Source organism: Schistocerca americana, chromosome 3 (assembly GCF_021461395.2).
Source record: "Schistocerca americana isolate TAMUIC-IGC-003095 chromosome 3, iqSchAmer2.1, whole genome shotgun sequence".
NCBI classification, from domain to species: domain Eukaryota; kingdom Metazoa; phylum Arthropoda; class Insecta; order Orthoptera; family Acrididae; genus Schistocerca; species Schistocerca americana.
This window is the reverse complement of record NC_060121.1, coordinates 107,821,200-107,843,164: the sequence shown is the minus strand read 5'-3', so window position 1 is coordinate 107,843,164 and position 21,965 is coordinate 107,821,200. Positions and strand designations below refer to the sequence as shown.

Here is a 21,965-nt window from a genome sequence, read left to right as displayed (position 1 = left end):
TGAATGGAAACAGATGGTCACTATCACATTTAGATTTATAATCCTAAAACATTAAACTTACCAACAGATGTACTAAAAAGAAGCTCTGACAAATGTGCAAATGATTGTAACCGCGAGGCATAACCTTGGCACATGTGGTTGGGTAGGATGAAACACAGGTACATTAATAATGACCGGTGACTGCATAAGTTGCTATTTAAAAGTAGTAAGTAGAGCGAAAGATAAGAGGAAACACCATAAAGTTGCCAAAATGTGCAATGAGAGCTAGAAGCCAGATGCGTGACTTTACCATGACGCACCTGGCTCCTGAGGGGAGTGAGTTAACTCTGTGTGTGAACAATATCGGCGAGTGCTACGGTGACGCTTCTAACCAAACCATATGGAACGTGAATAAGGTTGTCGGCGGCAGCAACAGCAGCTGGAAAATGATATTTCAGCCGTCTCTTTATACTTACTGCGTAAGTTCCGACATCCTTGTAGTGGCAGCAAGGCCCACCTCATCATGTATTTCACCTGTCCTAACTTGAAAACCTAGAGTGAAGTCTTGCCCGCATCTCGTGGTCGTGCGGTAGCGTTCTCGCTTCCCACGCCCGGGTTCCCGGGTTCGATTCCCGGCGGGGTCAGGAATTTTCTCTGCCTCGTGATGGCTGGGTGTTGTGTGCTGTCCTTAGGTTAGTTAGGTTTAAGTAGTTCTAAGTTCTAGGGGACTGATGACCGTAGTAGTTAAGTCCCATAGTGCTCAGAGCCATTTGAACCATTTGAAGTGAAGTCTTCACCAAATACTACAGTGATGTAATATCTCCTTAAAGGCGTACGCCGAAGTGTACTCCTTCTGGCCGATGTGTAACTTTGCTGTTTCTCGTCACAGCAGCACGTCAAAGGTGGTAATGTTTCCTAGCACTGACCAGTAAAAGGCGAGTGAAGATGTTAAAAAACATCCTACTCTCGAATAATTTCCGTATGTTGATCAAACAGAACTCTCATCTGTGAAGGAATGTAGAAAATCTATTCCGCTTCATGAAACAATTCTGAAAAGAGCCTATCCAATGCTCTGCATATAGCTGGAAAATAACACTAACAAGGGGAGGCCGCCAATTGTAAAATTCAAATTCGATTCATACTGCGCATAATAAAAGCTCATGGCCAGAGGTGTAATGTGGCAAAGTACCAAGATGCACTTCTCAGCCGTTGTCGAGAAAATCGACAGTTAAAAGAAACCGTTGCGATGAAATATTCTTTACGATTAATAATTTTCTACAGCGTTGTGGTGCAGCGGTAAGCGCTCGGGTTCGTAATCCGAAAGTCGCCGGTTCGAATCTCGCGCCATGCAACATTTTTTTTTTAGTATTTGTTTTTTGTAATTCATTTTATATATATATATATATATATATATATATATATATATATATATAATTCCCGGCAATCAGTTGCAACAATTATGCATATAATAAGTTGTAGAAAGTCGTTTGTCGTGGAAAAACTGGTGACTTCGAACATTATTATGTTTTCCGCAAACAAAGTAGTATTTCACAAATGTTATTAATTGTCTTCATAATGTTAATCACGTATAGTTAACGGAAGACGTAGAAACGATATTCCGAAACGGATACGTATAGCGTAAGTCAAACGTTCGAATTAGAATGGAAACCCCACGAACACAAATTTGCTGTGGCAGGTATGAAATATAAACTCCGTTACTCGCTCGTTATACTTGAAGGACAGATGTTGAATGGGCCGAAACTAGCCGCCGCATAACAGCGTAGTTGCCTGCTAACTTCGAAAGAAGGTAGATGCGGTCCCTAGCGCAACTTATAACATCGTCGAAAATCAGTGCGGACGTGAGAGCTTTGGTACACCCTGTTAAACAAACGGAAAAATGGAGGCGGTGCAATTGGAGAGCGATCCGCCTTCACCAACATGCATATTTGAATTACAAAAAACTAATAATAAAAAAAAGGTTGCATGGCGCGGTATTCGATCCGGCGACCTTCAGATTACGAACCCGAGCGCTTACCGCTGCGCCAGGACGCTCTTGAAAATTATTAATCGTAGAGAGTATTTCACTGCAACGGTTTCTTTTAACTGTCGATTTTCTCGACAACGGCTGAGAAGTGCATCTTGGTGCTTTGCCACATTACACCTCTGGCCATGAGCTTTTATTATGCGCAGTATGAATCGAATCTGAATTTCACAATTGGCGGCCTCCCCTTGTAAGACTCAATCAGAATACTGGATTACGAAAGTTTAAACAGAACGTTAGTCGGAGGCGCCGAAACTAAGATTCACACGTCCTGTGGTAAACCGCACCTGCCTAGACACGTCTTATCTTGTTAAAAGTCTTGTGTGGGGAATTATTTTTATGACGGCCAACTCCTCTTAAAGGGACTCCTATCTCGTGGAGCCAACTTGTAAGTTTTCAGGTTTTCGAAACCTCCGCCCTGCTATATAGTCAGAAAAATCGAACAGCAAAATGAAAACAGCCACTGGTGATGCCAATCCGGATCTGCAACTACAGAGCTGTGTAACTGAACGACCACTTGGCCAAGGGAATTCGCATGCTCTGAAATATGTCAGGACGGTTTCAAATAAAATTGGGCTCGCTACACAGCGGCCAGAACTGTGTCACAGTGGTGTACACGTAATATGGCGAGTGATGAAGCGATCCGCACTGCACCTCCTGACACCACTACCAGTAATGTCATTCTCCCGGCTCTGTCTGTATCGTGTGTTTAACGCTGTACGGAGGATGTACATAGTTGACTGTCATGTTAGTTGAGGTATGGCGAGGGTACTTTGTCACTGTAGTGTTTATTGTGGGTAACATAAAACAAAGAAGGGATGTAATACATTACGAAGCAACTGCAAGAATTCTTCCGGTATATAAAATTTATTCCAGTGACAGTCAGAAGAAGAAATATTGGCGCTATGCTGCGTTCGTCTATGCGCAACCCTGTATCAGGTTAGGCAGTAGCTGGTGCGTGGGGACAGAAACTGAGTCCTCACTGGTGATGTTCCCCATGCGTGCGTAAATCAGACCGCATACACGACGGTGCAGCGTCCTGATCCAGAGTGCTGTCCGAGTGTTTTGGGGCTTTATGAAGCAGGCATGACGGAAGACAGAGTTTAGAGGCAAACAAAGAGTACCGTAACAAGCCAATACAGTGCATACGGCAGTGTGACAGGAATGCTAGGGGAAGTTAAATGTGAATCCTTGATATAAAGGCGACGCGTTCTCGCGAAACTCGCTTGCATAAATTTAGAGAACGTATTTTCGATCATGACGGAGCGACCATTACGCAACAATCAACGTCTGTCTGACGTTGAGGTTAAAATATATATATATATATAAAAGAGATTAGCGTGGATGCAGAGCAGTTTTCCCTCGCCCAGTCCGAGAATGGAGTAGGAAAGAAAACTGATGATACTGGTTCGACATACACCGTACCATGCACTTCACAATGGCTTCAGGAGTATGTAGGAAATTGTGAAATAAACAATTTTTTATTTAACACTGTTTCTCTTATTCTCTCACCGTAATTACAACTATGTGTATATGGAAGTAATATACTCTGCCTGAAATAATTTTTTAAAAATACAAAAAGACCCACTAGATGTAACTGTATGTCAGTGACACACGTACACGCAGATGACTACAGCTGCATTTCTCTATGATGCATTAGTGTTGTTCGAGTTTAGAGTTGTCACCGAACATTGTGGTGTTTACAGCGTGAACATTAATAAAACCGACAAACTGCAGGGACGGATTCCTGACTGGAAAACAAGTAGAAAGGTCAAATGAATATGTATCCGGAAATGCACCATTGCCACAGTAGATGTTGTGGACTAATGACCCTTGCTGTGACTATGTGACGTGTGTTCCTTGTAGGCTGCAGGCTATGTGATTGACACAAGTTACTGTAAGCAGCATAATAGTTCAACATTCATGTCGGGAAGGAGGCGATATGGTTTTTGTGTACGGCTGAGCAAACGGAAATGACCGAGATGCAGCAGAGCTGTGCCAAAACAGGTACTCTCACAGAACGTGCAGCGAGACGGAGGACTGTAAGTACACCAGATTTGGAAGTCTGAGTACCATAAGATATTGAGACGAACGCTAGAAGAAGCTCCAGGAAGTAGTCCGGCTACATTCTATTAGTCAAAGTACGATTATGCGTATCCTGCAAGGCAACCGCCACAATCCCCATCCCCTGAAAGACAAAGGCGGTCAGAGGCGTCTTGTCACGGCCCGCGCTGCTACCCCCGACGGGTATGGGTGTCGCCCTTAGCGTAAGTTAGTTTAAGTTAGATTAAATAGTGTGTAAGTGAGTGGTGAGTGGTGAGTGTTCATCGGAGGTGAGGGTATCATCTGGAGTGCCCAAGGGAAGTGTGGTAGGTCCGCTGTTGTCTTCTATCTACATAAATGATCTTTTGGCTTTTGGATAGGGTGGACAGCAATGTGCGGCTGTTTGCTGATGATGCTGTGGTGTACGGGAGGTTGTCGTCGTTGAGTGATTGTAGGAGGATACAAGATGACTTGGACAGGATTTGTGATTGGTGCAAAGAATGGCAGCTAACTCTAAATATAGATAGATGTAAATGCAAATGAATAGGAAAAAGAATCCCGTAATGTTTGAATACTTCATTAGTTGTGTAGCGGTTGACAAAGTCGCGTCGATTAAATATTTGGGCGTAACATTGCAGAGCGATATGAAGTGGGACAAGCATGTAATGGCAGTTGTGGGTAAGGCGGATAATTGTCTTCGGTTCATTGGTAGAATTTTGAGAATATGTGGTCCATCTGTAAAGGAAACCGCTTATGAAACACCAATGCGACCTATTCTTGAGTATTGCTCGAGCGTTTGGGATCCCTATCAGGTCGGATTGAGGGAGGACATAGAAGCAATTTGGAGGCGAGCTGCTAGATTTGTTACTGGTAGGTTTGATCATCACACGTGAGTTGTGGAAATGCTTCAGGAACTCTGGTGGGAATCTCTGGAGGAAAGGAGGCGTTCTTTTCGTGAATCGCTACTGAGGAAATTTAGAGAACCAGCATTTGAGGCTGACTGAAGTACAATTTTACTGCCGCCAAGTTATATTTCAGAAAGACCACAAAGATAAGATGAGAGATATTAGGGCTCGTACAGAGGCATATAGGCAGTCATTTTTCCCCCGTTCTGTTTGGGAGTGGAGCAGGGAGAGAAGATGCTAGTTGTGGTACCTCGTTGTGGTACGAGGTACCACCCTCCGCCACTCACCGTATGGTGGATTGCGGAGTATGTATGTAGATGTAGATGTACATGTAGCTCAGGGACCGATGTCCTCAGCAGTTTGGTCCCGTCAGATCTTACCACAAATATCCAATTATCCGAATCGTAGGATATCCTGAGTTGTGGGTCACTTTGCTACGACAGTGACCCGATGTAGGGCTGCACGGGAGCATATGAGCAGACATACCCGCCGTCAACGTTCCGGCTGATAAAGTCTGACCACCAAGTGGAGGGATCCCCGTAGTGCGCACAGTAACCACATCTGCACCTGCCGTGAGGGAGCAAGTAATGGACTCCCCCCAACGTTGTTCCTTATCTCCCACCATTGGCGAGAGAGTAGAAGCAGCCAGATTAGGGAATCACCTGTACTCATCGACGAATGGTGGTTCTGCACTGCCCAGACGACCATCGGCGGCATCTGTGGGGACGACCTGTGGAGAGGGTCCATTCTTTCAATGTTTTACACAGTCACCGCAGTGTAACTCAAAGTGTCATAGTATAGAGAACCATAGGTTGTGACTTCAGGTCACGGCCGTCAGTGATTGAGCCAAGGCCGGTCGGTGTGGCGCCACGGTCGCAGGTTCGAATCCTACCTCGGGCATGGATGTGTGTGATGTCCTTAGATTAGTTAGGTTTAAGTAGTTCTAAGTTCTAGGGGACTGATGAGCTCAGGTGTTAGGTCCCATAGTGCTCAGAGCCATTTGAACCATTCGATTGAGCGAACTCTGATGGTACAACAATACGTCACGGACACCTTTCGTCCACTTGTGCTACCTCTCATGTGACAGTATCGTACCATTTGCAACATGATAACAATCGTCCACACATGTCAAGTCGTTTTATAAAATTTCAGTGTGATTTGAGTTATTCCCGTGGCCAGTCAGATCCCTCAGATTTGTACATTTGTGGAACCAGCTCTGACGCCAAGAAAGCCCTTGTTTCACTATCCAAAATATCGATGACCGCCTACAGTTGTGGACCAACGTGACTCGGGGAAGAGTACAACAGCTTTATGACGCCCTTACAGTCCAATCACTGCATACTTCGAGGCCAGGAAGGATGCAACGTCATGATATAATGAGTGCTCGTACTGCCGAATTCCTTGTAAATTTGACGTGATCTGAAATTACGTATACTCTCAAAACGTTAAATTTCATTTCCTTTCCTCCTGCACTTCCGCATGCTTCACTGTTTTTTACAACATTATGTATTTGAGGCCACTGCCGTCTTCAGATGATAGAATTTTCTGATGTAGTATCAACGTTACTCTAACAAAAAAAAAGAAAGAAAAAATGAAAGACGGGGCAATTGGGCGCTTGTGTTTCACTGAATGGTACACTGTATTACATTTTTGAATAGGTGTTTAGGAGAGGAAATGAACTAGCGAATAAAAAGTACAGGGTGCCATTTAAAAAAGTCATACCGCCCGTCATATCTTTGTAAAAAAAACCAAGCTACAACGAAGGCAATCATGCCGATTGATGTCCCCCAGACGGTTACACCACATTTACTTGAAACATTTTCTAATTTGTATCTGGACAAACAGTTATTTAGTGTGGTCAAGATAAATGGGACACTGTATAACGCACCAGTTGGACAGAATTTGGCACGATATCCCTCAGGAAGGCATCCAACTCCCCATCAATCAATGCTTTCTTAAGGGCAAGAGGTCGACCAACACGTTGTTTTCCTGCTCAGTTTCGATGCCTTTTCTCTTGAATAAATCATCAAATTTTTCATAATTGTAATCATGTTTGTACATGTACATCACTTCTAATGATTTCTGTGGCGCTCGGATCATTCCTTCGTGGTGGGTCGTTTTTTCTTTGTCCGTAATGTATGTTTCTTCTCCAAGTTCGAACTAGGCCAACCTAACTCCTAGGCACCATTTGTACCTGGACCTGTCAAAACTTGGTGTATACAACAAACGGCGGGCGACGGTAAATCAGAGCTTCATAGTGATATATCTGAAAACTGGTCGTCCCACTAACTGGCCGACTGCTTCCTAACAGTAGTAGAAAATAGGGTGACCCACTTCCTTGAGAGGCCGGTAAGTTCGAGCTTGGTAGATATGTGCCTCCAACCTCATCTACGTGTTTTCAGTCTTTTACGTCACCTTTCTGTGGCTGCAACTCGACCACCGCCGGATAGAAGCCGCCGGGTACTGGGAAGTTCTAATTTCCGCTGGATGACGCTGTTCCTTCCAGAGGAACAATACGTTGCCCTCCGCGGGTGACACGCCAGTGGAACTCATAATCGGCACTGGATTCTGACTGCGCTGGAATTATGACGTTGCACGTTTTGTATGTCACCAAATTAAATTTCGGTTTACAGGTTTGGACCGCGGACATCAGCTACGTGACAAATACTGACGGAAATCGGAATGCTACCGGACTGACGCCTCAGAAATTCTAAGCGTGTGGGATACGTGGATTAACATTTCGACCTTACCTCAAATTATTTTCGTAATTTGCTGTAGGATAGAAATTATACCCACTTAGGAATAATGGTGTATGTACGTGATGGCCGTTGAGTGTGTCTAAGGTAATTAGTTCCATGTTCCATGAAACAGTTTGCGCGATATATGGTAATGCAGTCGAATGAATCATTTTACACCCACACTGAAAATTAATACACCTTTATTTAACTCCTACCCATCATGTATTAAATATTAAAATAATAGAAATTCCACAGAATAGGAGGAGATGCCAAAGGGGACCTTTTTTAGTTCGTTTGAAAATATTACTTTCCTGCTCGTCAGGCTTTTTATGTCACTGGATAAGTGATCAAAAATTTCTGTTCTGGCATTATGCACCCCTTTTTCTACTAAAGACAATTTTAACTGGAGTAATGAATGTCATTATTCCCTCTAGTATTGTAATTGCGTACGTCAATGCTCCTTTTGAAATGCAGTAGACCAGTTACATCAAACTTCATGAGGGAATAAACATGCTGTGAAGCAGTAGTCAGAATTCGCAGCTCCTTAAAAAGATGCCTACAAGATGATCATGGATGACCACCATATGTTATTCTTACAGCACGTGTTTCAGCAATGAAAACCTTTTTCCTTAAAGATGAGTTGCCGCAGAACGACGTTTCATATGAAATCATTCAATAAAAGCATGCAAAATATCTCAGTTTATAGATTCGTCTCGCCCCAGGCTTTACAATCATTCTAAGTGCAAATAAGGCTGAAATAACATGATTTAGGAGGTCCAATATGTGCCTTTTCCAGTTCAAGTTTTTAATCAATGTGGACACCTAAGAATCGTGAAGTTCACGACCTATTTATTATTTTGTAGACATTTATTACACTTATCATTTGTGTAATAAACCCACACGTGCAGAACTCAATATAATGTTCTTCTTTTTTTTTTTTAATTGAGGAGGAGACCATTCGCAGAAAACCAGACAATTATACATGTAAGTGCATTACTTACCATTTCATCTGTTTCTGTGTGTATGCTTGGATTTATTGTAATAGTATTACTATCTGCAGAAAGAAATAATCCTGCTTGTTGAATATTACGTGGAAGTTCGTTTATGTATACACTGAAGAGCCAAAGAAACTGCTGGGCCTGCCTAATATCGTGTAGGGCCCCCGCGAGCGCGCAGAAGTGCCGCAAAACGACGTGGCACGGATTCGACTAATATCTGAAGCAGTGCTGGAGGGAAATAAAATCGTGAATCCTGCAGGCTGTCCATAAATCTGTAAGAATAAGAGGGAGTGGAGATCTCTTCTGAACAGCACGTTGCAAGACATCACAAATATGCTCAATAACGTTCATGTCTGGGAGTTTGGCGACCAGCGGAAGTCTTTAAACTTAGAAGAGTGTCCCCGGAGACACTCTGCCGCAATTCTGGCCCTGTGGGCGGTCGCATTGTCCTGCTGGAATTCCCTATCGCCTAAGTCCGTCGGAATGCACATTGGACATTAATGCATGCAGGTGATCAGACAGGATCCTTACTTACGTACATGTTACCCGTCAGAGTCGTATCTAGACTTATCAGGGGTCCCATATCGCTCCAACAGCACACGCCCCACACCATTGCAGAACCTGCACCAACTTGAACAGTCCCCTGCTGACATGCAGGGTCCATGGATTCAGGAGATTGTCTCCGTGACCGTACACGTCCATCCGCTCCATACAATTTGAAACGAGACTCGTCCGACCAGCAACCTGTTTCCAGTCATCAACAGTCCAATGTCGATGTTGACAGGCTCAAGTTAAGCGTAAAGCTTTGTGTCGTGCAGTCATCAAGGATACATGAGTGATCTTTCGGCTCCGAAATCCCATATCGATAATGTTTCGTTGAATGTTTCGCATGCTGCCTCTTGTTGATGGCCCATCGATGAAATCTGCAACAGTTTTCAGGAGGGTTGCACTTCTGTCAGCTTGAGCGATTCTCTTCAGTCGTTGGTGGTTCCGTTCTTGCAGGATCTTTTTCCGACCGCAGCGATTTCGGGAATTTGATGTTATACCATGCGCTGACTATAACACCACGTTCAGACGCACTTAAATCTTGATAACCTGCCATTGTAGCAGAGGAAGTCCATCTAACAACTGAGCCAGACACTTGTTGTCTTATATAGGCGTTGCCGACCGCAGCGCCGTATTCTGCCTGTATACATATCGCTGTATTTGAATATACGTCTTTATACCACTTTGTTTGGCCATTCAGTGTATATGGAACAATTGTGGAACTAAGGCTGAACCTTGGGGAACTGCTCACTTGCTTTCTACAAAGTGAGAATTACAACATCAAACTACATTGCTTAAATTGTTAAGCGCAACTTTCTGCACTTTTTTGGTTAAATGTGACATTATCCATTGGCTGGCTATATCATCAGTCGCATAAAGAGTCAATTTATCTGTGAGAATAATGTGATTCACACAGTCAAATGCATTGGGTCATGGAAAATAGCAATCGGCGCTATTTTATTACTTAAAGCTTGTAAAATTTGGCGAGTGAACACGTAAATGATATTCTCAGAGTTTGGACAACTGTTTTGAAATCCGTACTGTGATTGCTGAGGATATTGTTCTCGCTAAAGTAAGGTACTACTCCAGAATATATCACCGTCGCAGAAGCTTTGGAAAATGGTGTTTGACAAAGGCTTATTTCAGAGTTTCTTGACTTGAGTTATTGACGCATTAAATATTTCACAGAGGGCCGGGATTATTACAAGGGAACAAATCGTCAGTATTCTATAGGAAACACCATCAAGGAGCAGGAGAAGGAGATTAGTGTGGAGCGTCCAGTCAGTAACGAAGTCATTAGAGACGGAAAACAAGTTCGGCTTAGGAAACGATGGGAATGGAAATTGGCCGTGCCCTTTCAAAGGAACCATCCCGGCATTGAAGCGATTTAAGAAAATCAAGAAAACCTGAATCAGGATGGCCGGGCGTGGGTCTGAACCGTCGTCGTCCCGAATGCAAGTCCACTGTGCCACCTCGCTCGGTGAAACACCATCAAATACCGTATGAGATTTGATTTTTGAGAGAATGTACAGCGCAGTTTTCTCAATTTCTGAAGGAGACTTTGGTGAGAACTTTCAACACACTCATGTGATTTTTCTCTTGTATTGTTTGTTCTTATACTTTCTACTAAACAGGGTGATTCTTATCAACATTTAGAAAAACTCTGAAGCGACGTAGATGACGATGAGACAATTTAATATCAGACATCTGGGGCCGCAAATGTCGGGAAACACCCCGAAAGTGGATGACAAGAGTTGAATATGTGACGTCAATGGATGACGTACGTCGCGGCATGTGCAACGATTGAGCCTGCCTGTCTATGGAACAAAGAGTGGCCGCTCAGTTTGAGGCGTCATGCCATGGATTGGGCGGCCCTTCCCGCCGGAGGATCGAGCCCTCCCTCGGGCATAGCTGTGTATTGTTCTTAGCGTAAGTTAGTTTAAGTTAATTTACGGAGTGTGTAAGTCTAGAGACCGATGGCCTAAGCAGTTTGGCCCCTTAGGAATTCACACACATTTGTACATCATGCCAACACATGTCAAGCATTCACTTCGGTGTTGCTGCGGGCAAATGATCACAGCCTTAGCGCATGGAGCTCAGGGTTCGAATCTTGTGTCGGGCAGACAGCACTTTTTTTTCATTGCGTTAGACAGTTACGCTGATACAAGATGTATTATTTTATTTGCCGATTTCATGGTCTTCGCTGGTTCATTGCAGTACAGCAAATCCTACCGTACTGCGTCACAAGTAAATGAGTATAAAATTCCGGATTTCGTAGTAACATGTAAATGACCCATGTTTCCTTTACTACATGATGCCTGTGAACAAAGAAAATAAGGACCAACGGAAAGAAACAGGAAACAAGTACAGCTTTCCCTCTGCGTTAACAACTGATCACATTTACAAAATATACTCAAAATTTGCATCATTATGCAGAAATGCGTAGCACTGCCCCATGCCTGTGAGTATAGAATCGGCAAGCAGAAGCGTAGCACGTGCAGCGAGGTACGTCATCTGATTACGTCACATGTTCAACATCTGTCATCCAGTTATGGGGTATTTCCAGCCATTTGCGATACCATGTGTCTCATATGAAATCATTTGTCGCAGCAGCGTCTACATCGCTTCGGGGGTTTTTAAATGTTAATAAGACTCACCCTGTAGTTAAGAAATTGCTACTAAATTTATTTGCTACCTGTGACTATATATACATATTACTGGAATTTTTCAGGTGAGGATCGAAACACAGTTTGCTCAGAGGAGTTACATTTAGTAAGGTCGGACCAATGGAATGAGGAACAAGTGAGCGTCTTACCGAAATGTTACGGAGACAGCAGCGCGAGTGCTCAGAATATGGGCTAAGGAAAACAGTGTGGCAATAAGAGTAGGCAAGGGTTCTTCCAGAATGCCTACCCCACGAGGAGATCGACGGTGAAGGGTAGAAGGTGGAGAACAGATGGAGTCCGAGGCAACAGGCACAGTGTCTTCAGGAATTTTGAGGAGGAGATAACTGGAAGCTGGGTGGACATCTCTAGTCGTCATGTGTCGTTTGCCGCTCATACCAAACCACAAACAACAGAGACGCACTTCGAGTAGAGCAGTGTTCGACTTGAACGCTCGGTGGCGTTCTGTTGTGCGTAGCGATGAGTGTCGCTTCTGTTTGTGGCGGACAGATCAAAGCTGTTGTGTCCGTAGACGGACTGGTAAAAGGTCAAAGGATAAAGCGATTGTTGATTCGCATGATAAAGGGACTGATTTATTCATTGTTTAAGGGATTTAAATTGGTCACCTACATATGACAAGAACGATTAACCACTTTGTCATAACCTTCACGACCAAGATACTGTTGTGACTTGGCAAGACAGCCAAGTCACTATGCGAGGATGCCGAAAGGCACGCGTTAAGCTCACGCAGACAGGCGTGAGGTCTGGAACGGTTAAGGGAATTTATAGTAGCAAATAATGTACGTAGTTGATGTAATACTTAACTTTAATCCATAATTGGAGAACATCGCTCTTGTTGATACATTAATACAATCTCAATAGAAACTGGCGTGGCGACACGCGGGTCCGACGTATACTACTGGACCGCGGCCGATTTAAAGGCTACCACCTAGCAAGTGTGGAGTCTGGCGGTGACACCACAGATACCAAACGACATATTTCAGAATTGGTAATGCAAGATACCAAGCTACAGTCCACACACAGACTCCTTGTGGAATGTATGGATCTATCATTGGTCTCCCCAGTCCACTGTTTTGTCACAAATAGAGCATTTCTGGGATAAAATGGGAAGAAATATCCGTTGAGGTTACAAAAGTCATGTGACGCCTCCCAATACCGTGTCGGATCTCCTTTCGCCCAGCATAATGCTGCAATTTGATGTGGCACACACTTAACAAGTCGTTGGAAGTTCTCTGCAGAACTACTGAGCTATGTTGCCTCTACAGCCGTCCATAAACGCTAAATCCATTCCAGTGCCGGATTTTGTCGAACTGATTTCTCGATAATGTCCCAGAGATGATCAATGCGATTCATGTCGGGAAGTGCCTGTGGCCCAACCATTCCTACCGTGTAGTATGATCTTCAAACCAAAGACGAACATTTGTGGTCTGGTGATATGGTGCACTGTCATCCACGAATATTCCGTCGATATTTGCGAACACCAGGTCCATGAACGCCTGCAGATGGTCTCCAGGTAGCCGACCATAACCACTACCAGTCCATGATCCCTGTTAACACAGCCCACGCCATTACGGCGTCACCACCAGCTTATACAGTGCCTTGTTGACAACTTGGATCGATAACTTCGTAGGGTCTGCACCACACGAATCCTACCATCAGCTGTTACCAACTGTAAACGGGGCTCATCTCATGAAGCCACGGTTTTCCAGTCGTCTAAGGTCCAACCGTTATGGTTACGAGCCCAGAAGAGTCGCTGCAGGCGATTTGCTGTTAGTAAAGACACTTGCGTTGGTCTCTGATGACATAGATCATTAACCCCAAATTTCGAGGCATTGTATTAACGGATGCGTTCGTCGAACGTTCCACATTGATTTCTGCGGTTATTTCAATCGCTGTTGCTTGTCTGTTACTGCAGAAAACTCTACGCAAATTTCGCTGCTCGCGGTCGTTAAGTGAAAGGCTGTTGTGAGAGATAATGTCCATTATCGCTTGCAATCCCATCATAGCGATGCCTTGATACACATACACTATCCGATCAAAATTAGCGGGACACTTGAGAGTGGACACTGATACGTGGTCTGGCGACCCCAATCCTCATCACCTGCACTTTTGCAGGCATAAAGGCGTACGATTCCCTTGAAAACCATGTAGGATATGTAATTATTGATTCTGAGACAGCTGGAAGCAGTTTTGAATGTCCACGGGTTTGCAGCATCGCATTAATTATGGTAATGTGTTGGGTTTGTGGTTTTTCATATTCTTGCCCAACCCCTGTATCGTGCAAGCTCAGTTCGACTCGATATTGAGCTGGGTTTGAGCCACTGTTGGTCTCTGAGCTGTCTACTCCCCGTACTTATTTTCCCATCTTTTATATCCTTGTATGACCTTAAAACCTTGATTTCCTCCAAATGTGCTGTAGATCCACAGAAAATAAGAATTCGTTATTTGCCGTCCATTCTCTTGTAATTTTTACAGTACATATTGATGAGCCTCTGTAATGGACATACATGCCTTGTGCCATGTGACACGGCAGGACGTCATAATGACTTAGGCGACGCATCGTGACGTGTACACTACGAGACATCAGAAGGGTCTGGGTAAACTTTATGATCCAGGACCGCCCACTCGAAACCCGCAACACAGAGATTTGTCAGAGCTAGGTTTAAACAATGCTTCTCTTTCTCTGGTGTCACAGTTGATTTCCGAGAGCAGAAGAAAGGCGAACTTCATATTCGTTAAGTGATCCTGTATCACGGTGACGCATTTTGGAGAGACAAGATGGCACAATCGTTGGTTGAAGGTATAGGTCTAGGGGTAGCGTCTTGGATTGATAATTGAAACGTCTTCAGTACCGGGTTCGATCCCCGCCACTACCTAAATTTTGATAAATAATCAGCATTGGCGGCCGAAGACTTCCGGCATAAGAAATCAGCCTCATTCTGCCAACGGCCTTGTCAAAGAGGTCGGAGGAGCGGATAGAGGTTCAGGGCACTCTCTTGTCCTAGGGGTGGGAAATTGCCCTTAAACGCGGAATAATCAGCAATTATCAACGACATGAGGATGCAGAAGGCAACGGAAACCATTGTATTAAAGACAAGTAACGTGTATCCACAGGACATGTGGCCTGTAATTGAAGAAGTGTCATGATGATCTCTACATTGGCAAAAGATTCCGGAATAGTCCCCCATTCGGATCACCGGGAGGGGACTGCCTCCCCCTTGGAGGTTACCATGAGAAAAAGATTAAACAATCAACGAAAGGATAACGTTCTACGAGTCGGGGCGTGGAATGTCAGAAGCTTGAACGTGGTAGAGAAACTAGAAAATCTGAAAAGGGAAATGCAAAGGCTCAATCTAGATATAGTAGGGGTCAGTGAAGTGAAGTGGAAGGAATACAAGGATTTCTGGTCAGATGAGTATCGGGTAATATCAACAGCAGCAGAAAATGGTATAACAGGTGTAGCATTCGTTATGAATAGGAAGGTAGGGCAGAGGGTGTGTTACTGTGAACAGTCAAGTGACCGGGTTGTTCTAATCAGAATCGACAGCAGACCAACACCGACAACGATAGTTCAGGTATACATGCCGACGTCGCAAGCTGAAGATGAACAGATAGAGAAAGTGTATGAGGATATTGAAAAGGTAATGCAGTATGTAAAGGGGGACGAAAATCTAATAGTCATGGGCGACTGGAATGCAGTTGTAGGGGAAGGAGTAGAAGAAAAGGTTACAGGAGAATATGGGCTTGGGACAAGGAATGAAAGAGGAGAAAGACTAATTTAGTTCTGTAACAAGTTTCAGCTAGTAATAGCGAATACCCTGTTCAAGAATCACAAGAGGAGGAGGTATACTTGGAAAAGGCCGGGAGATACCGGAAGATTTCAATTAGATTACATTATGGTCAGACAGAGATTCCGAAATCAGATACTGGATTGTAAGGGGTACCCAGGAGCAGATATAGACTCAGATCACAATATAGTAGTGATGAAGAGTAGGCTGAAATTCAAGACATTAGTCAGGAAGAATCAATACGCAAAGAAGTGCGATACGGAAGTACTAAGGAATGAAGAGATACGTTTGAAGTTCTCGAACGTTATAGATACAGCAATAAGGAATAGCGCAGTAGGCAGTACAGTTGAAGAGGAATGGACATCTCCAAAAAGGGCCATCACAGAAGTTGGGAAGGAAAACATAGCTACAAATAAGGTAGCTGCGAAGAAACCATGGGTGACAGAAGAAATACTTCAGTTGATTGATGAAAGGAGGAAGTACAAACATGTTCCGGGAAAATCAGGAATACAGAAACACAAGTCGATGAGGAATGAAATAAATAGGAAGTGCAGGGAAGCTAAGACGAAATGGCTGCAGGAAAAATGTGAAGATATCGAAAAAGATATGATTGTCGGAAGGACAGACTCAGCATACAGGAAAGTCAAAACAACCTTTGGTGACATTAAAAGCAACGGTGGTAACATTAAGAGTGTAACGGGAATTCCACTGTTAAATGCAGAGGAGAGAGCAGATAGGTGGAAAGAATACATTGAAAGCCTCTATGAGGGTGAAGATTTGCCTGATGTGATAGAAGAAGAAACAGGAGTCGATTTAGAAGAGATAGGGGTTCCAGTATTAGAATCGGAATTTAAAAGAGCTTTGGAGGACTTACGGTCAAATAAGGCAGGAGGGATAGATAACATTCCATCAGAATTTCTAAAATCATTGGTGGAAGTGGCAACAAAACGACTATTCACGTTGATGTGTAGAATATATGAGTCTGGCGATATACCATCTGACTTTCGGAAAAGCATCATCCACACAATTCCGAAGGCGGCAAGAGCTGACAAGTGCGAGAATTATAGCACAACCAGCTTAACAGCTCATGCATGGATGCTGCTTACAAGAATAATATACAGAAGAATGGAAAAGAAAATTGAGAATGCGCTAGGTGACGATCAGTTTGGCTTTAGGAAAAGTAAAGGGACGAGAGAGGCAATTCTGACCTCACGGCTAACAATGGAAGCGTGGCTAAAGAAAAATCAAGACACTTTCATAGGATTTGTCGACCTGGAAAAAGCGTTCGACAATATAAAATGGTGCAAGCTGTTCGAGATTCTGAAAAAAGTAGGGGTAAGCTATAGGGAGAGACGGGTCATATACAATATGTACAACAACCAAGAGGGAATAATAAGAGTGGACGATCAAGAACGAAGTGCTCGTATTAAGAAGGGTGTAAGACAAGGCTGTAGCCTTTCGCTCCTACTCTTCAATCTGTACATCGAGGAAGCAATGATGGAAATAAAAGAAAGGTTCACGAGTGGAATTAAAATACAAGGGAACAGGATATCAATGATACGATTCGCTGATGACATTGCTATCCTGAGTGAAAGTGAAGAAGAATTAAATAATCTGCTGAACGGGATGAACAGGCTAATGAGTACACAGTATGGTTTGAGAGTAAATCGGAGAAAGACGAAGGTAACGGGAAGTAGTAGAAATGTGAACAGCGAGAAACTTAACATCAGGATTGATGGTCACGAAGTCAATGAAGTTAAGGAATTCTGCTACCCAGGCAGTAAAATAACCAATGATGGACGGAGCAAGGAGGACATCAAAAGCAGACTCGCTATGGCAAAAGAAGCATTTCTGGCCTGAGAAGTCTACTAATATAAAAAAAAGGTTCAAATGGCTCTGAGCAGTATCCGACTTAACTTCTGAGGTCATCAGTCGCCTAGAACCTAGAACTACTTAAACCTAACCAACCTAAGGACATCACACACATCCATGCCCGAGGCAGGATTTGAACTTGCGTCTGTAGCGGTCGGTCGGTTCCAGACTGCAGCGCCTAGAACCGCACGGCTACTAATATCAAATACCGGCCTTAATTTGAGGAAAAAATTTCTGAGGATGTACGTCTGGAGTACAGCATTGTATGGTAGTGAAACATGGACTGTGGGAAAACCGGAACAGAAGAGAATCGAAGCATTTGAGATGTGGCGCTATAGCCGAATGTTGAAAATTAGGTGGACTGATAAGGTAAGGAATGAGGAGGTTCTACGCAGAATCGGAGAGGAAATGAATATGTGGAAAACACTGATAAGGAGAAGGTACAGGATGATAGGACATCTGGTAAGACATGAGGGAATGACTTCCATGGTACTAGAGGGAGCTGTAGAGGGCAAAACCTGTAGAGGAAGACAGAGATTGGAATACGTCAAGCAAATAATTGAGGACGTAGGTTGCAAGTGCTACTCTGAGATGAAGAGGTTAGCACAGGAAAGGAATTTGTGGCGGGCCGCATCAAACCAGTCAGTAGACTGATGATTAAAAAAAAAAAAAAAAAAAAAAAAAAGTCGCCACCCGGTCAACTGAAACAAAAGGACTAACGAATATGATTGGTCAGTAGGCTGCTATACTGACTGCTATTGAAAGACGGAAGAATGAGTGATATGGCTCTCATTACATCTCACCACCACCTACGCTGTCAGCGTTTTTATGTGGCCTGGGAGTCAGTCGTAACCAGTCATCGAAGTACACTCATGCTCATAAATTAAGGATAGTGCTGATATATGGTGAAATAACGCTCTGGTAGGCGGTTTGCGCGTTTAAATCACCTCGGGGTAAGACCATGTGGTGCATCTGACCTGCGGTCGTCGCACGGTAGCGCTGGCAGCAGTCCATATACGCAGAGGTGTGTTGGTGCATGTCAGAGTAAGGTGCAGCGAGTAAGTGTGCAGACGTGCTAATGGTGATTTTATGTTGAAAATGGCTCAAAGAACACATACTGATGACGTTATGAGGGGTAGCATATTAGGGGGACTTTAGGCTGGTCAACCACAGCAGCTCGTAGCACAGGCCCTCTGTGTGCCACAAAGTGTGACCTCAAGATTGTGGCAACGATTCCAGCAGACAGGAAACGTGTCCAGGCGCTACAGTACGGGACGTCCACAGTGTACAACAATACAAGAAGACTGATGTCTCACCATCAGTGCCCGCAGACGGCCACGGAGAACTAAAGGTAGCCTTGCTCGGGACCTTACCGCAGCCACTGGAACAGTTGTATCCAGACACACAGTTTACAGGGGACATAACAGACAAGGTTTATTCTCCCGGAGGCCTACAACGTCCATTCCACTGGCCCCTGGTCACAGGAGAGCATGTAAACCATGGTGTCAAGAACACAGTGCATGGTCTCTGGAACAGTGGTCTCAGGTTATGTTCACGGACGAGTCCAGGTATAATCTGAACAGTGGAATCTGATGGTGACCTCCGTCGTCAAGGCGTAGCTACTCAAGATAATTAATTCGTGCATTGACTGCATTTCCCTAACACACTACAGCCTTACAGAGCGCATGATTATTCTGTGCGTCTCAACACAAGACAAAATCCATTTTTTGTTTACTGTATACGTATGAACGTACTCCTTACACATTAAGTTTTCCATATGAAGCAATTTTCAGAACTACGGGTAGTCAAGGTGAATAGAAACGACGTAGTTCAGAAGGTCATAATAAGTTCAAAAATTGATAGTCGGCGCTAAGACGTTTATTACGTGAAACTTCGTGGCATTTTGAAACTGTATTTCGGACTGGGAGTCGAAGCCTGAACCCTGCCTGTCACGGACAACGCCCTTATTGCCTGAGCACATGTCACAATTTTGCAGGGACAAGTGTTTGTGCACACATTGAGGCAATGCCTAAGAACCCTTAACTTACAGGCTTGAGTACTACGGCCGGAGTCGCCGAGCGGTTCTAGGCGCTACAGTCTGGAGCCGCGTGACCGCTACGGTCGCAGGTTCGAGTCCTGCCTCAGGCATGGATGTGTGTGATGTCCTTAGTTAGGTTTAAGTGGGTCTAGGGGACTGATGACCTCAGAAGTTAAGTCCCATAGTGCTCAGAGCCATTTAAGTACTATGACACTGAAAGAAGGTAACTGTACACTGAAGGAAAAAAATCGAGTGAGACGACCCAAATAACTTAACCTCTTTAGGTGGGCTCTTGAAGGTCAAATGTATGTATCGATGTTGAAGACCTGGCAACAAAATTCCTTATGTATGTCGGACGATTGTGTCGATGGCGTCTGCAAAACGTGGCACTGTTGAAGAGAATTCCAACGATGATGACAGATTGTCACCGGTACCTGATACAGCTTGCTGATGTGTGGTTGTCCCTGAAATATTACAATGCCCAGCAGTAAGAGATTTGGTTCGAGTGAAGGAGAAATGTCATTTAGGTATATACGCCAAGTGATACCATTTACTTCTTATAAACTTCATGAACATCATAAATGACATGAGAAGGAAAAACTGGTACTAAGTGCAGTACATCAAGTTTAACATAACTGGAGAAACTAACAAGTGCACCATGAATCGTGCTCAGATTTCATCGTCTATCTTGGGATTTCATCTTTTCATTCTACAACATTACAGAAAGAGAGCGAGCTATCAGCGCTACAGGTGGTCCACGGCACCCAAGTATAGTTCCAGCGCGCAGGGTCCGATATGTCAGGTTGGCTGTTGGACTCCTCCTGAGGTACCACCTGCTGCCAGAACTCCTCTAGTCTCTCCAGCAGCGTGTTGACGACGTCCTCGGGTACCTCCACGTCTCCAGCCTCGCACGGGTCCTGGGTGATGTTGTAGACGCAGACGTCGGTGGCGTTGAGAAGCTGACAGAGCGGCGTCTGCGGGTGGTCCGGACAGGTCACGGTGGCCTGGGCGCGCAGCCGCAGCATGTCCTCAGGAGAGGTGGACCCTCCCAGCACACTGGACACCGCCTGACCCGCCGGGCTGGCCAACACCTGCTCTGGGCCGTAGGCCGGCGTGGAGCGGTTGTTCTCCGCACCACTCGCGCCCAGGTAGCCGGTACCAGCGGCGTTGTTCTGGACTCCTGTTTCATGAACATTAACCACAGGTGTTGTGTAAAGGCTCTATAGAACAGTAACAATGTGTAAGTGTAGTGGATGCTGACATGAAATCGATAATTTGTGCTGGTATGTAAAGTGGGGATAATGAAAAACAAGTTTTTACGACCGCCTGTCGTTGGCAGAGGACACCACGTGTCGCTCTTTAGACAATGTAAACAATGAGTCCGTGAGGATCAAAATTACATGAACACCCTGGAATAGATTCTTCACTATTTTATTCCCAAATATACAGTACTGGCCATTAAAATTGCTACACCAAGAAGAAATGCAGATGATAAACGGGTATTGCTTGGACAAATATATTATACTAGAACTGGCATGTGATTACATTTTCACGAAATTTGGATGAATAGATGCTGAGAAATCAGTACCCAGAACAACCACCTCTGGCCGTAATAACGACCTTGATACGTCAAACAGAGCTTGGATGGCGTGCACAAGTACAGCTGCCCAAGCAGCTTCAGCACACAGTTCATCAATAGTAGTGACTAGCGTATTGTGACGAGCCAATTGCTCGGCCACCATTGACCAGACGTTGTCAGTTGGTGAGAGATCTGGAGAATGTGCTGGCCAGGGCAGCAGTCGAACATTTTCTGTATCCAGAAAGTCCCATAGAGGACATGCAACATGCGGTCGTGCATTATCCTGCTGAAATGTAGGGTTTCGAATGAAGGGTAGAGCCACGGGTCGTAACACATCTGAAATGTAACGTCCACTGTTCAAAGTGCCGTCAGTGCGAACAAGAGGTGACCGAGACGTACAACCAATGGCACCCCATACCATCACGCCGGGTGACGCGCCAGTATGGCGATGACGATTACACGCTTACAATGTGCGTTCACCGCGATGTCGCCAAACACAGATGCGACCATCAAGATGCTGTAAACAAAACCTGGATTCAACCGAAAAAATGACGTTTTGCCATTCGTGCACCCAGGCTCGTCGTTGAGTACACCATCGCAGGCGCTTTTGTCTGTGATGCAGTCAAGGGTAACCGCAGCCATGGTCTCCGAGCTGATACTCCATGCTGCTGCAAACGTCGTCGAACTGCCTGTGGAGAAGGTTGTTGTCTTGCAAACGTCCCCATCTGTTGACTCAGGGATCGAGACGTGGCTG

The 21,965-nt window shown here is 44.5% G+C and overlaps 1 protein-coding gene across 1 annotated transcript in view; it reads right to left on the bottom strand.

Moving 5' to 3' along the window:
- Window positions 1-20,257: 20,257 nt before the first annotated feature.
- LOC124607134 (arylsulfatase B-like) overlaps window positions 20,258-21,965 on the bottom strand; it is a 74,557-nt gene continuing 72,849 nt past the window's right edge. The window contains exon 8 of the mRNA XM_047139342.1: window positions 20,258-20,812. Within this exon, the coding sequence (XP_046995298.1) occupies window positions 20,337-20,812 (476 nt within the window). The 3' untranslated portion in view covers window positions 20,258-20,336. The remainder of the gene's footprint in view (window positions 20,813-21,965) is intronic.